The sequence below is a fragment of the Electrona antarctica genome, assembly GCF_951216825.1.
Source record: "Electrona antarctica genome assembly, chromosome: 18".
NCBI classification, from domain to species: Eukaryota; Metazoa; Chordata; class Actinopteri; order Myctophiformes; family Myctophidae; genus Electrona; species Electrona antarctica.
The window spans coordinates 38,101,073-38,117,103 of NC_136799.1; the positions used below are offsets into that span (position 1 = coordinate 38,101,073).

Genomic DNA, 16,031 nt, shown 5'->3' on the forward strand with positions numbered 1-16,031 from the left:
TGGAAAAACACACATTCTGTGAGTATTCTTTTTATTTAGCAGTCCTCATGGAACATAAAAACACTATGTACACAGGTATAAATGTTTAGATGACGATCTTAATTAAGGAATCATTTACCCATCTTATGTTTGTGAGTCAAACTGTTCAAAACATATAATTAAAAATAAACATCCAAACTAAAATAACAACTTCCTCAAAATTCAAACACTATGTACACGTTCCAACAAGCCACACTACAATGTGTAATAAAATGTGAAAGAAACAAAGTGACAGTAGCAAGACATTGGGAAGTTAAAACTGAACAACCTTCAATAAGTATTCAAACACTTTTTTTTCCTTTAGTAGAAATGTGAAAATTTGACTTTGAGGTCAAATACCGGTAGATATTCTGTAGCATTTACAACTCCCTATTGTTAAACTAAACTTAAAATAACACTCACATAACCCGTTGCGGTGTGATTCTGCTATGAAGCTGAAAATACACTGATCTCTCTTATATGTACACATAAGGCAACTGAAATAATATAGTTATGTTCACAAATACAAACTCAAATTCAGATATATAATATGTGACATCCAGTGGCATTTCACTGTAACCACACTTAAGCCCTATTAAAAACAAAACAAAAAAATCAAACATTTTCAAATCATTTTTTTCTTCACTTTTTTTTCCTTAGCTTAGATAAATAGTGGGTCTACGTGCTCACACAATGCGTTGCGATGCGACACACTGTAAGCTTATAGATCTAGCCATTTTCAAAAACGATATTTTATGTTCGGCTACAATGACCCCAACATAGGGAAGCCAGGGTTTAAGTGGTTATAGGAAATGACCACGTCATCCTTTTTGACATGTGGCAGTCTATGGCAGAATGGACCTAATTGTGGTAACACCAACATCAGAGTAGTTATTTTGATGAAGTGTGGTAAGTTGTATGTGATTTTGCTGTGTTTAATATATGTTTTTAGAAGCATCAGATTACAATAAGGGAAATTATTTAAGAAATCCTAATAAAGTAAGAGTGACAAAGGACCCAATTGTCAAAAAGGATGGAATGGTCACTTCACACACATGCCATTACCTGAGTACTGAGTTATTGACCACTTCTGACAGACCACTGTGATGAGATCAGTGCCATTCCACAGATTGAGGATTCCAAAAGCATACACTGGTTTAAAAACATGCTTCGTGTTAAAAACGATAAAGCAGATTAGAACGTATGCGAAATAAAATAAAAACAGACTTTCCCCTTTAGCTAACTCGCTTAACCTTCAAATATGAGAGGTGAACGTTGTTGTCTTTTCCCCCTCCCTTTGAAGTTTGAATGCGTTACTGAGATATTGAGTTCATATGACACCCTTAACTGAGAGCGTTGAGAGGTCAGGGGTTAAGGGCCATGGAGGGTTTGGGAGGGAGGAGGTCAGATGGGCTTGGTGGTGCTGTTGTAGACCAGGCGCTCTGTGTCCTCCATGGTGGTGACCTGGGAGCCGTTCATGGCCACTCGCTGGCGCTGCGGCTGCCTCTTCTTTCCCTTCAGGCAGCAGTAGGCCAAAACACAGAGCAGGATGAGGATGGCCAGTCCCAGGACAGCGGCTGCAATTATGATACCTGACAGAGAGTGAAAATATACATTGTGCACGAGGAGGTTATAACCAAGGGCAGGTGTAACCAAGGGCAGGTGTATCACAGTGATACGTTGTTTTTCACATACCCATAAAATGATTTGGTCACAAACACAACACAACAAACATTTTGATCAACATGTATTAATGCTGAGTTCTCAACCTATTTTCAAGCAGTTCGTTACAAATGCATGTAGTTAAGATACCTGGGTAAAATTAAATAAAATGTTTTTTTCATACCAAAACACTCATCAGTTATAACCATCAGAAAATTGTATCACTGTTCAGTCCTTACTAAGGTCAAATAAGGAAGATACATGATAAAGGTTTATTTTATAGATGAAACCCCACTTCAGGCCAACTAAAAGTTATTGTCAACATCAAAACAAAAAGTTAGACAGAGTAATTGTGTCATGAAGTATGTATGTTTAGTAAAAACTTTAACTAGTGTTTTGGTTAGCGAAAAATGTCAGGTTTAGATGGACAACTACGAATCAATATAGTATACCATCTGCTGCATTCAGTGCCTCAATGTGAAAAAGGAGACCTGGTTCCAAACTTCCATAGCAGTACTTCTGACCAACAATGGCCCACAGCACGTAAAATCTCATGGAGCAGAAAATGACTTTTAAAAGAGTCATTGTTAGGATGTCACTTAAAGAAAACCATTCTACAGAGACAATAGCCTCATTTTCCAGAGTTATGGTGTCATGAAATTACTCACCCATCTCGCCGTTAGACTCTTGCCGTTCAAACTCTTCCTTTCTTGCAAATATGTCCTTTTCTAAAAGTCAGAGATAAAACATATTGGATTCAGTTATTTCAACATCAGTTAAAACAATTTAAAAAAATCACACCAGTCTGAAGTGAGGGGCACTCTTATCATCATACATCATCTAATTCTTGCCAATCACAATTTGCGTCCTTACTTTTGTCTTCAATGTTTGCGTTTACACACCTTTGTCTTCATGTTTGTGTTTACACAGAGACCCTCAAAGCTGGACATAGGAGGGGCTAGCGCCCCTCAAAAATGTAATTTTACTGTTTTTGTCTTGTAAGATTTTTTTTTAAAGATTTCTTTTCTTTTCTGCCATTGTTGATAGTATCAAGTGAAGATGGACAGGAAAGAGGGAGAGAGAGAAGAGGAGAGACATGCGGCAAAGGTCGTCATGAACGGGACGGGAAACGAACATGCAACGCGTTGTCAGGCCTATGTGGCATGCGCCTGGACCACTTGGCCAGCGGGTGCTCCTCGTTATATTTTTGTGATGTCTAGAAGTCAACCCACGTGTTACTCCTCTGCAGGTTTTCAAACATGTCGCCTCATCTTCAAATCGGTTCTCGTTGCCTCTGCAGCCTCCGTAGTTGAAGCGGAAGCAAGCCAGATCAAGGGGGTTGTAGTACCACTTCGTCACACTGTCCCTGCAGCCACCTGTGTGGGGCGGATCTGTGCAGCGAACTGTGGGGAAGAGAAACATTTAACTACTTAAAAAACCCAAACTGGTGTCCCTATTTTGGGCATATCATTATAGGTGACAATTCTCAGTAGCCTATGCTTATACGTTATACATGTTGTAAACCAGTGTTGCACAGCAAAAATAGCAGATCATAAGCTCACGACACATTTGCAGCGTGTTGTGAGCTCGTAGATCTGCTATTTTCGTCATATGATGTCAGACTTAAGTGGTTATGTTCATTTCTTATTTATATAGCCATCATGTAAAATATCTCAAAAGGTATTCACGCTACCACATTTGTAATGGCTAAAAGACAAAAGAATAATAACAAAAAGGAACATTGGAGTGTCACACAACACTAAAATGTACATTCATACGCTGTACATAAATGCATGTTAAAGAAGCATAGGGGATGATACGGCCAAAATAATGCTAAGGATAATAAATACTATAGGTTTGGACTTTATATCTATCCAAAGATTTTGCATTTATAAATTTCCTTTAGAACCAGTTTTCTCTTTCTGTCAGTCGAAGTGATAGACAATCACTTCAGCAGCTGTGAAACACATATTTCAATCTTAAAGAACATTTTCAAATTCACCTTTTTGCTCGTCGACTGGAATTTGCAGCAGAATTCTAAAATTCTTGTCCACTGATGAAGGCATGAGAAACAGAAGTTAGGTTAGACAAGTCTTTCAAAGAAAACATTTTCATTGCTATCAAAAACCATCGCTGCATTTACGTTAGCAGTGAACCAGTATGAAGATTAAGCGTATAGTTTGCATAGACACCGCTCACAGTCTTGGCACTTTGCCTCGTCTGAACCGTCACTGCATTGTTGGACCTGGTCACACTCCAAACCCTTGTCCAGACAACAGTCGTTGGCGCAGGTGAACTGTTCAGCAGTGCATGGAGTCCCACATAGTTCTTCTGTAACACAGAAACAGTGTTGTGAATGGTTATGATTAGGGGCAACAATGGATTAATAATCTATCCGTATTGTGTCATTTTTTTTAAAGTTTAAAAAGAAAATGGTAAAAAAAACGATATAATAGTGAAATAAACTACAAGCTTATAAAGCTGTTATTTTCACTATTGTTGCACAACACTTGTGCGACAAAGTATAAAATAACATTAAGTACTTAACTTAATATACAGATTATTCGATTAACCATAAAAGTAATTGAAAGAATAATCTTTAAAAAGATCATAGTTGCTTGGAGCCCTACAAGGCGGGATTTTTGTCAGTTTAGCACATTCCATACACACTAAATATTAAATAAATAAAGCATTTTAACCAATAACTAAATATTGTATGATAATACAATATAACGAGTAAAGCTGCAGTGGTAGGAGGAGCCCGTCTCCGCTCTACTCTTCCATTGAGAAATGTAGACTGTGGTATCTGTTACAATGTCAATAAATGTAATGTAAAGGGGTTGGAGGTGGGCGCATTTATAAGCCTGCATTAACCCATTTAGACCTGAGGACGCATCTGTGTCATATTATAGCTTTTAACCCATTTTGGGCGGGAACCCCTTTTGGTGTTTTAACTAAGCATTATGTTATACTTTAGCTATTGAAAAATAGCAGATCTACAAGCTCATAGCGCGCCACCGAGTGGCGCGCTATGAACTTGTAGGTCTGCTATTTTTGAAAAATCGTAAAAATGCGGCACAAATCTTTGAATATTATATTCTTTCAGAGCGAACGTTTTTTTTTTATTTCGACGTCAGGCCTGAATGGGTTAAGTGGAGAGAGACAGGAAATGCATCAAGAGAGTAGGGGAATGATAATTCATCAAAAAGGTCCCGCCAGCAGGGAATCAAACCAGGCAGCCAGGGAGCAGCTGGGTCGTTTTGTAAAAAAAGAAATGTTTTAACATAAGGCGATTTAATAGTCCGATTGATACGGTCGCAATTTACTGCCGTGTCTGTTTATGTATGGTCCAGCGCTGTTGTTGACGTCATCAAGTTGAAACGGTGCCGATTGGCCGTAACCGTGGTATCAGATTTTCAACCGAGGCTAACATAGCCATAGACGGTCAGTCACCAGACCCTGAATCGCAAGAACACATTTTCTTTTTATGTTTTTTTTAATGGGCGTGGCTAGCGATTCAGGGGCTGGAGCCAGGCTAGTTGGATCCGGGTCCTCTGATTCCATCTCACGTTCACACACATTTGTATGCAATCATCATTTACTTAACAGAAATCACCTACTTTTGCCACCAGGTACCAATCCTCTTCCGGTTTTCTCACCTCCTTTTTCTGAAACGGACACGGCACAACATCCAACGTTTTTTACTCGGCAGTTCTAATTTGCTGTCTCCATTATGAGTGCATATATTCTATAAAACAAGAATATACTGCAGTGAATTTTGATCCAGCTATTGGTTGATTCACTGTAATATCAGTGATGTGGGATTTTAAGATACTACTACAGCTACATTGATTATATCTGGATGAGAACATAAGCTTGATTCATACAAATGGAAAAGAAAACAATAAAATGTACTGTAGTGTAGAAGATTAACCTGAATGCTCTGTGGATTATTTATGGTGGATAAATAGTACGAATCCAACAGATTTTTCTCAAAGAAATACTTAGAAACATGTAAACCTGACTTCAAACTACAATATCCCCATAACAAAGTCCAGTATAAGACGACGAGTTGATGACCTACCGGAGCCAGAGCAGGCAGTGACACACTCTTGGTTGGACAGGTAGTTGTTGTTGTTGGGTCTGCAGCCTCCAAAGTTGAACTGTTCACACTGCTCTGAGGCAGCGTTGTAGTGCCACCGAGGGAAGGAACCGCGACATGGTCCAATCTTCTTGGGAGCCATACAGTGGTCTGATGATGAGATAAACAACATGATATTTACATTTACGCTGGACCATATTAAAGTGTATATGATGATCTCGTACATATCACACCGCCATCAAAAATCTTGCATTTATTTACCAAGTCTGGGAGTTTAGCGACAGTCTCACCAATACACTTCACCAATAGAGGGTATGCGCATGCTTAAAGTGAATGGCACATCGAGTGGCAAATCGAGTGGCAAAGCAACAGGCAAAGTGAGTTTAACATTGTTTAATGCAATCAGATTTCTTTTCTGTGTGGATGTATGGGCTGTCAAGGCCAGGAAAGTAGTATTCTGCCACTCAGTAGGCGTTCCTGCATAACTTCCTGGTTTGATGATGATGTCACGCGCATACCCTCTATACACAATACACATCTCTAATTTACTTTTTAGTCTTTTCAGGGGTTTAGTTTTCAAAGAGTAGTCTTAAGTAATTAGTAGTGTGAACTGTGACTTCAAATGGGTAAACCGCTAAAATACATACAGAAAAAAAGAATACATTCATTTGTTTTATTCCCTTTTAGCAGACACAACCACATATACTTTAGGCTAGATATTGTACTAGAGTAAACCTATCGCTGCAAACAAAACTGATTATTGTGACCCGTCCTACACATTAATAATACTTTAGCTGGTTCTAAAGATCATATTTTACCATAACATGAGCCCAAAGGCACCTTTGTTGATACAATTCATACTGAATTCATGAATATGCTTTGGGAATGTTCCTTGACTTATCTTTTAATTATAACCGTCAACAATTTGTCATCATTAATGGTAGGTTGAGAGTGCCACTTTAACATGTGGGGTCCCCCAGGGATCTATACTAGTCAGTTCTCTATCAGATGCAGGGGTACCCAGTAAAGAGCTATAAAGCAATCTCATCAAATTTTACTTAAAATAATCATTTCAAACACAAGCTTAGAACCTATTTAGTTGAACAGATCACTTAATTTTTTGTTTTGTTTGTTTCATATATACGGCAATCATGTATTTTGGAAATTCTATATTTCTTGTTTACAATCATGTTCTGGATGTTTTATTGCGTCTTACATAGGTAGCAGCCTCGTATAAGCCCCTTGGGCTTTTTGCCTCATCCTAGCACTTTCCCTTTTCTATATTTGTTGTTTATTGTACTGTTTTTATACTGTGCTAAAAAATACAAAATAAATTTAGAAACCTGCCTACTTTTGACTAGTCCAAAAATAGATCTGTCTAATGTTTGATAGATGTGTGTGTGTGTGTGTGTGTGTGTGTGTGTGTGTGTGCGCCCCCCGGCGTTGTGGCACTTCAGTTTGTCCTGGCGTGGTGACAGACACACATGGGTGCACAAGGAAGTGGTGTCTCTTGAGCAACACTGACATGTTTATAGATTAGATGAACCAGTTATGCTTCCATGATGTGGCCGTTGTTGATGCACCATGTTGGCAAGGAGCACCGCTGTGTTTCATCCGAGCCAGTTCATGATAATGAAAATAGTAAAAACAACCTCAAAGCTACACTGTATTTTTCACAGTTTGGGTACTGTATGTTGTTGGCGACCCCAAGTGGCAGAGGGAGTTATCCGTTTTGACATACCGGTAATGTGCCACTGGTCAGCACAAGACCACTGAAGCTCATTGCAATAAATGTACAGAATTTTAACAAAGGGTGATTTAAAAAAAGAAAAAGGATTTAGTTTGTTTTAAAATCTTGCATATAGTGCAGCATTAAAACAAAAATGTTGACTATAAAAGCTAGAAGGAGCAGATCGAATCGATCTGCTCATTCGATTCGATACAAGATGTGGCAGCTACACAGTAAAATCACTATGAGATCAAATAACACTCAGGATATTATCGAGTAATAGGGCTGATATGACTTCTTTATTTCAGTGGAAGTCTAGTCGACTTCCACTGAAATAAAGAGATGCCTCTCATTCATTAAGCATGGACCTGTTGGGTTCCATGTAGCCTCAAGCCCCTAAAATTTGCACGTAAGCAATGTATTTAGGTGCAAATTTACCGAGACCGACATCTGGGGTCACTGCTGTGCCTTTGGCCTGTTCCATTGAATCACATTCCTAACACCACTCAGGCTTGTTAATGGCTAACTGAACCAATGAATGGTTAAAAGTCTTTCTTCCCTTTTCTCCAGACTAGATAGGCTTTCATTCAACCAGCAACATCTAAAGGATGGGCCTGACGTATTCAGAATACAGGACAAGAGATCATTGTTAGTATTAATCAGTGTTGAAGACTATCATGACGGTGACTACAGTCCTCGTTTGTGAAACCCGAGCTGCTGAAACCAGACCAACAGGTTTTGTGGAGTCAGGGGTGGAGAGAGACTGGGATCACGTCAGGGCGGAACGACAGAAACGAATCACAACCGCTGCTCGTAGTGAAACAACTGGCAGGTCTAAAACCTCCATGTTTTTCCTGGGAATTCCATCTCCATCCATTCTATTCCATGGAATGCCTACTCACTGCATAACGTCAGAGGCTAGCCACACTGAAAATCATGATTCTGCTTTCAGGTGGATAGACCAAACAGACGAAGACTAGCAAAATGAACAATATGTCACAGTACTGCAGTTAGTGGCCCCAACGCTTTCCTGAGATGGGGGTTTTCTGGCATGTTACTGAAATAGCACAATTTCCCACTCTTGATGGTATTTCAACTTCAAGATTCAATCCACGGGAGCGTGCTTTGACCTGTCTCATCACAACCAACACGGCAGGGCTTGTGTCTTGTTGTGAAAGACGCAAATAATACCAGAAGAGTTAATAAAATGAAGCGTAGAGTCCCTATTCTGGGTCATAAGTGAACATTAAAATCAAATAAGTATATAGGATTTAAGCGGTCTTAATGATATTTTAACACAAAGAGTATACCGAAGAAAGGGTTTAAAGCCAAGCATCTGTGTTACATCATCATTCCATCCACATTGTACTGAATAAATGTAATATAAATGAGATTGAGAGTTTTGCGAGTACAGATTCGTACAGCAATTTAAAGTACTGGTAATCTAGATATAAATTCTACCATTACATCTAATTTGTGTAGCCTTTTCATATTCCATTTTGCATGCATCCATCTATTTAAATGACCTTTATACAGACTATAACTATGGCATCCATACTGTAGCTCAGGCACGTGCACACATAGACATCAAAGGGGGCTTCAGCCCCTGCCCTTTTACCCGTCGGTGAAATAAATGCAAATACCCTCTCCTTTCCATGCCATACCCGATAATTGCTTTTTTCGGAACTCTCCTGATCTTGAACTCAGCATTTTGCATTGAAAGAATTTGTTTAGAAATCCATGTCATCGCCGCATCTCCAGTAGCCAACGAGTGCGGGGTCGCACCCTGGAAGATCTACAAGAGCTACAAGATCTACAAGCTCTCAATGCGTCGCGCTGCGACGCGTTGAGAGCTTGTAGATCAGCTATTTTCTTCCAAAAGTGCCCTCTTACGGAATTTCAGCCCCTGCCTCTCTAACACTCTCTGCACGTCCCTGCTGTAGCTTCACATCAGTCCATTCAATCAGGATCATACACACATCTTGTCCACATTCTGCAGAAGATCAAATCAAATTTGATTCTAAATTCTCACTTCCCTTTTTACCTACTTATTATAGAAATGGGTGTGCTAACTTAACAGATACACACCCAATTGAAAAACATCATTCTTCATACAGTTATCTTCTCCTTCAAAAAGATGGAAGGCTAAAAAAATACAGTAAGACAAAGTTAAGATATACTGTATCGAGTCCCCCCAGGGGTCTATAGCAGAACAGCTCCTTTATCCTCAGTCTACACACCACCAAAATCACTTCAAGCTGACATCTTGTTGCAACAGGACAGTAGGATACATGTCGTTGGCCCATCCTAACTATTAGGAGCAGTGTGCAGCCAGCTCAAAGGCAGCGCCTTGCTCAAGGACACTGGCAGATGTATGTTCCCAACATGCTTGTCTAGGCAGGAAACCCACATAAAAAGGCCTAGGTCCTTCCTGGCCTACATCCACACTAAGCTATTTTCAAACACAGCATCCATGCTACCCTGGTGTTTTTGACTTTTGAGCACTTAAACTATAGACATTTCAAAGCACCGCTAACCCCATTTTGCTGTGAAATCTCCGCCATTGCATTTTACTTTAAATGGGCAGGAATGGAGTCTTTTGAAAACATTCTTTGAATGTACAATCTTTGTGGGACTACTGTTTCATAGATATTGTAGCAAATGGCTGTCCAATTTATGATCGCACAACACGCTCCTTGCATCAAGATGTTGTCTGACACACACACACACACACACACACACACACACACACACACACACACACACACACACACACACACACACACACACACACACACACACACACACACACACACACACACACACACACACACACACACACACACACACACACACACACACACACACACACACACACACACACACACACACACACACACACACACACACACACACGATGTGAGTCTGTGTCCTGATCTTACAGTGGTAACAACAGATTTAAATCAATTACCCTAATTGAATAGGCGTAGTCTAAATAAACAATACATAAATCTTCTGAGTTGGTGAGGCAATAGTGCTAACCACTGAGCCTCTGTGAAACCACTAAATCAGTGGTTTCTAAACACATTTATGGGACATGACTGACAAGTAAATACGCCTTTTTTTCATTTACTACCTTTTTTGGAAGAAGACAAGAAGACATTTCTCTTCTGGGTCTCGGATTATAAAGGTTTGGGGACTACTGCCCTAAACCCTTCTAAATGGGTTGTCCCATACACACGTCATTACACTGCATCAGTGACAGATAAGAAAAGACATATGGGTATCATGGTTCTCTCACCATAAACTAAGCAGGTGACTCTTCAGAAATGTCACCAAATACCAAATACAAACATGACTCATGTTTGTACTTGAGCCAGTGAGTCAGTTCCACAGAATGAGAACAACCCCTCGTAGAATTCTAGCCATATTTCTATTCTGTACCCTTATCCTAAGTAAATAAAGTATTTTTGCAGACCTAGGAAGGAATGAACAGCCAAAACGTCCAATATTCTGTCTTCACTTACAGCTTAGTCTCGCGTTGCCAGACTGTTGCCTCAACAATCTGATCATGAGCAAGCACTAAAGCGGAATTGAAGCCTCTCCTTTGGCTTTACAGTCACACAAATTTATCCTAATATAAATCGAAATCATCTAAGCATATGTACCTTGCTGCTTAGCAGAAATGGAAACAAGAAATAAATAAATATATTATATATAATATATTTTCGTGAACGGAAATGGCAGGTTCCTTGGAGGTGTAGTTACAGACTATATGCATTCGGAGATTGTAGAATAGTTGTCTGGCTATGCGAGACTACTTACAGCTAAATGTATTGAAGAAGCGTTTTGGTCAAATGAACTTCATCGCAAGTCTTCAGGGTCTAAGTCTAGACAGTGTGTAGAATCGTTTCCTCTTCTCTACATTCTACTGTACGAGTGTACGTCTAACATACTTTCAAAAAAGAGAACTTCAGAAGCAACAGACCAGGCTGATATTGCTCTGTGAGAAATGCAGGGGCTGATATTTATTTTCTGTTGTATGGTTTTTAAGTGACCCACCTCACCCAGAATCACTCCTACTCTGACAGTACTACTGTAGAACTGTGTTTTCATTCACTTCATTTTAACATCTACTCTGGCTTTTTGGCCCTTTTAGTTCTTGTTGAGCCTAGGTGTTTGCCACTGTACATTAGCAAATAAGTGCATTTTGTCCATTACCCATCCTGATTCCTAACCATTAGGAGCATTCAGTGCCATTAATATAGTGTCCGTGAGCGGTTAGGGGTTAAGTGTCTTGCTCAGGACATTCAGGATACTTTGACACAGACTGGGCAAACCAAGACCTTTCCCATTCCCGTTATTTAGCTATGGCTGCCCCCTAATATCAGTAATATTAAGCTGTGGTCCTAGCCTTTTGAATGTATTTAAATGCAGTTTCATTATTTCAGTTATTATAAAAATCTTTTAACAGATATCTTTAAATATTGATAGAATATGCTGGCTATTGGCTCAGTCAGATTCCTAATACATATTTATTGGTGATAGAAAACCAACAATCAATCCCCTAGGATAGAGTAGCTACTCACCGTCAGACTGTTCAGGCGTTAGGACCAAGACTGTGATCTGAGTCGAACCGGTTTGGCCGCTGGAATCGGTGACAGTCAACATGAACTTGTACACTCCAGAGGTCAGATTGGACACGATGACTTGGTCTTCAAAGTTGGTTTTCTATGTAGCATGGAAAGAAACACCTTTAAAAACAGCACAAACCTCTAGGATTTGAACAAAGTATTACAGTCACATGAAAACATGCACACAAAAGGCATAGCAGCTGTATTTTACACCATAATTATTATCATTTAAAAAGAGTAATTCCCACTTTCTCCACAGGGTTAGAAACCAACAAAACGTTATCATATCTGTGCCCACCTCCATGACAGCGAAAGGGTTTCCAGACACTTGCTGCCACTGGAAGAACGCAATCTTACGATCGTCTTTGCTCTGGATGCCATTGAGCGTCACACTGTCCTGAGGTTGGACCACCTGGTCCGGACCAGCGTTAGCCTCGGGTGGGTGGTCATGCTCATCTGGAACGACACCACGGGTTCAATGTACGTGCATAGCAAACACGCACGACAAAATGAGGAGAAAGTTGCTGTCAGACAGGAATCATTTGTAACTACCGTGTACCGGTACACAAACAGTCGTTTACATTTTAGCCAACACGAGAGCACTGTTTTCAAAGCAGGTTCATGTGGCTGAAATGTTTTGTGCCTATTCAGCATTCACTTTGTTGTCGGTACCAGAGACAAAACACTTCTTGGAGGAGCCACCAGCTCTCACAGGACATGGTTTGTATAGAGAACAGAAACCTAAGCCTGTGACAGGAGACATAATGAAATCTGTGCATGTGTGAACATGCAGCGAGGGAGCATTCTCCCATCCGCCAGGGGCCTAAATAACAACAGATTATATGCCCGACTTTGAACCACCCAGGCCACAAAACAATCATTTTACTTGGATCACATACACTACAAAAGGGAGGTCAAATTGTTCATGAGTAAATGGCTCAAATAAGACCATTCAGTAGGACTTTTAAATACTACAATATAAAACTCTGGAACCTTATGGAGCTGTAGCTCCATTTGTACTGCTCTCAGGATACAGGAAGAGTGGACACCTAAAAACATTGTGGGCACCTCAATGTTAACCACTAAAACCGGGAAAGCATCTGTGTCGTTGTTTTAGATTTGGGCGTTGGTTGGATATTTAAAAAAATAGCAGATCTACATGCTCACGGTGCATCACGTCATGCTCCACTGGGAGCTTGTACATCTGCTATTTTTTAACATTTTAGAAAAATCTTGAAAGTGTGAGAACTACTGATTTTAGAAGACATTTGTAGAATGGGTCTAAAAATTAACATAACATATAGGACTTTACTTTGTATATGATTTGCATCCTCTGCCAGGTGACTTTCAAACACAGAGTCCCGGATGTAGCTGATGTATCCCTTTTTCCTGACAAATCTGCAGGCGTATTTGCCGCTGTAGAGGCAGTCGAAGATGTAGCAGGACTGGACTTTGCTGGTCTCCATCTCCTCCCCTGCCACCCCTCCGCTGCTCTCCATGAACGCCACATTGCAGCGGGGGTTCAGGCAGCAGGCGCGCACGCAGTCCTTGTAGCTGCTGACCTCCGGCTTGGCGATGAACGTCCCCCCGGCTTTCACAGACTCGTCCGCGTCCAGGATGAAGTCCTCCCGTCCCCGTTTGAACTGCGCCAAGCACTGCTCCCCAAAGCCCTCCTGATCCTGGCCATGCGTAAAGCACAGCAAGCAAAACAATAACACCTGGAGGAGGAGTCCACTTTTTTGGATCTGGAGATGCGTCATTGTTGTGAGAATTTATAAACTATTAAAATTAAATTAAAAATAGATAAATCCGATCTGGTGACCTGTTGGGAGAGAGATAGATGTTTAAAGGTTATAAAATAGCTCAAGGCTGTATTGCTGATTACTTAGCTTAGGACCCCCGCAGTGGTGTCCGGTTAGAACTTAAACCAGGATGCTTCGACTTCTGCCTTCTCCCTGAAGCCGACCCTCTATATATTCTCCGACCAGGCTTGTCACGATGACTAAGCCAGTTAGATCTATCCATATATGGTTCTATCCATATATGGTTCTACCATATCTATCGATATCAGCACTAGGTCGGCTCGGGCCCAAATATAGGGATTGTCGGCCGAACGGATAGCGGCGCGGTCTAGATACCGGAAGGTTCCCAGTTCGAATCAGCCGTCCGACACGTTAAAATTACCACCGCTGAAATGCCCTTGAACAAGGCATCAACCACTACGATGAAATGTGTTCTATGAGCAGGGCCTGGCTGGAAACAAGTTCTTGAGCTTAGCCCAGATACCCTGGGTAAATATAGATTTCATTTAATTTCATTTCATTTCAACATGTCATATATCATATAGCCCAACGTCCTAGTCAGAGTCTTCGTTACAAAGGTAGTTTAAAGGTTCTATATTGTGATAGTGCTCATTGCTATAGTGTGTTTGTTCAGTAACAGGGGACTCCATGTCTCTCCAGCTATATTTATTAAACAGAAAATGCATTTCAAGTCGGGATACCAATTTTATCCAATCAGGATATAGAATGCAGTCAGAGGATACAGATTAAGACAAGTGGAATTGTAAGTGATGATGACACAAATAAATGAGCAGACAAAATAGCTGTAACACTATAAAAGATTAAGCTGATAAATGGCTACTCTAGACTCTCTGGCTGAACTTCTGTCAGTCTACTTGAAAAATGTTTTTTCTGTTTATTAAAGAGCTGGAGCCTGGAGACAGTGAGACTCCTGTTACCGAACAAACAAACACTGTATTATATAGCAATGATTACTATCAGAATATAGTGTTTTAACATGTTAACAAAAAAAACGTTGTTTTAACCAAAAAAGTATCACTTACCCTACCTTTAAGTTAGATGGGAAATTATAATAACACACTAAAAGAGAGGCTAGTCAAGGCCGCTAGTCTAGTTGCGCTTTTCTCCTCAAATCATGTTTGAAGGTGAAAAAAGCCCAGACAGACAGACCTTTAGACTAATTTATGGTTGTAATTCCTGTTACATCTCCGACAATGAAAAGGGAGGCGGAATTCTCCAGAAAACACAAAAACACTTACCGGTTTGAGTCGAGACTCGAGACTTCTACGGAAAAAAACAGGAACAGGTACAGGAACGGAAGGTGGTGTAGGTACAGGAAAAGGTGCGTCGTCGTCGTCGTCGTCAGGTAGGCGTGCGGAGACGGAGACGCCACTCCCACAGCCATGACACGGACGGTCAGCAGTATCGACAATGTTTGTTTGTTTCCTTTTTTGATGTGTAGTGGTGGAGTAGAATTAAAAGTAGGCTACTGAAAATTGGAAATACTCCAGTAAAGTAAAAAAAAAAATACCTCAAATTGTAGGCTACGCCATCGCCTAGGCTAAATGTACAGTTACTTTTTATTGTCATCAACATTGCATAACATCACGCTTTTGTACTGGCCCACTCAGTGCTGTTATCATGAAATAATAGAGTACATTTTTAAATGTCTGGGCCTCTGGCTATAGCTACCTTTTATGGGCTATGCGTCAAACTGTTAATAAAATAGGCTATGCGTCAATTACAGTTCATAGCATTATATTTGCAGCATAATTTTGATTGGGGGTGGCTGAGAAATGTATAGAATTATAGAAGTTGATGATAAATGTAGGCGTATGTGCTGCCCAGACGATTTTAATTGTAATCCACAAGAGGGCACTATATTCACATAATCCTTTTGTTTTCAACTGGTGGTCCGTGAAGGTATTGCATGTGGTCCCTGCCCATGCATTTAGTAATGTAGGAAAGTGAAGATTTGTATTTTAATTTATTGTACTGACGACAAGTTGAGAAAGAATGGCGTAAATTACCTGGTGACATTATGATGACGCGTCAATGTTGTCAGTTACTGGGAAGTTGGACGT

General features: G+C 40.3%; 2 protein-coding genes across 4 annotated transcripts in view; one reads left to right on the top strand and one right to left on the bottom strand.

Annotated features, from left to right (window-relative positions):
* On the bottom strand, positions 1–15,345 carry spint1a (serine peptidase inhibitor, Kunitz type 1 a). Of its 3 annotated transcripts, none has more exons than XM_079527257.1 (11): positions 15,207–15,345; positions 13,458–13,967; positions 12,444–12,601; positions 12,101–12,242; positions 5,765–5,932; positions 5,301–5,348; positions 3,880–4,008; positions 3,683–3,733; positions 2,913–3,083; positions 2,349–2,408; positions 1–1,610 (listed from the first exon to the last, which is right to left on the bottom strand). In XM_079527257.1, the coding sequence occupies exons 2-11, from the start codon at positions 13,903–13,905 to the stop codon at positions 1,423–1,425; spliced, it is 1,563 nt and encodes a 520-aa protein (XP_079383383.1). In that variant the 5' UTR covers positions 13,906–13,967; positions 15,207–15,345; the 3' UTR covers positions 1–1,422. The 3 variants fall into 3 exon arrangements, with proteins under 3 accessions (XP_079383383.1, XP_079383381.1, XP_079383382.1); XM_079527255.1 differs by having other exon boundaries at positions 3,880–4,011; positions 15,207–15,344; XM_079527256.1 differs by lacking the exon at positions 15,207–15,345 and adding an exon at positions 14,996–15,163 and having other exon boundaries at positions 3,880–4,011.
* ppp1r14d (protein phosphatase 1 regulatory inhibitor subunit 14D) overlaps positions 15,283–16,031 on the top strand; it is a 15,907-nt gene continuing 15,158 nt past the window's right edge. Inside the window, exon 1 of the mRNA XM_079527258.1 lies at positions 15,283–15,380. The gene's annotated coding sequence lies outside the window, so the exon portion shown is untranslated. The remainder of the gene's footprint in view (positions 15,381–16,031) is intronic.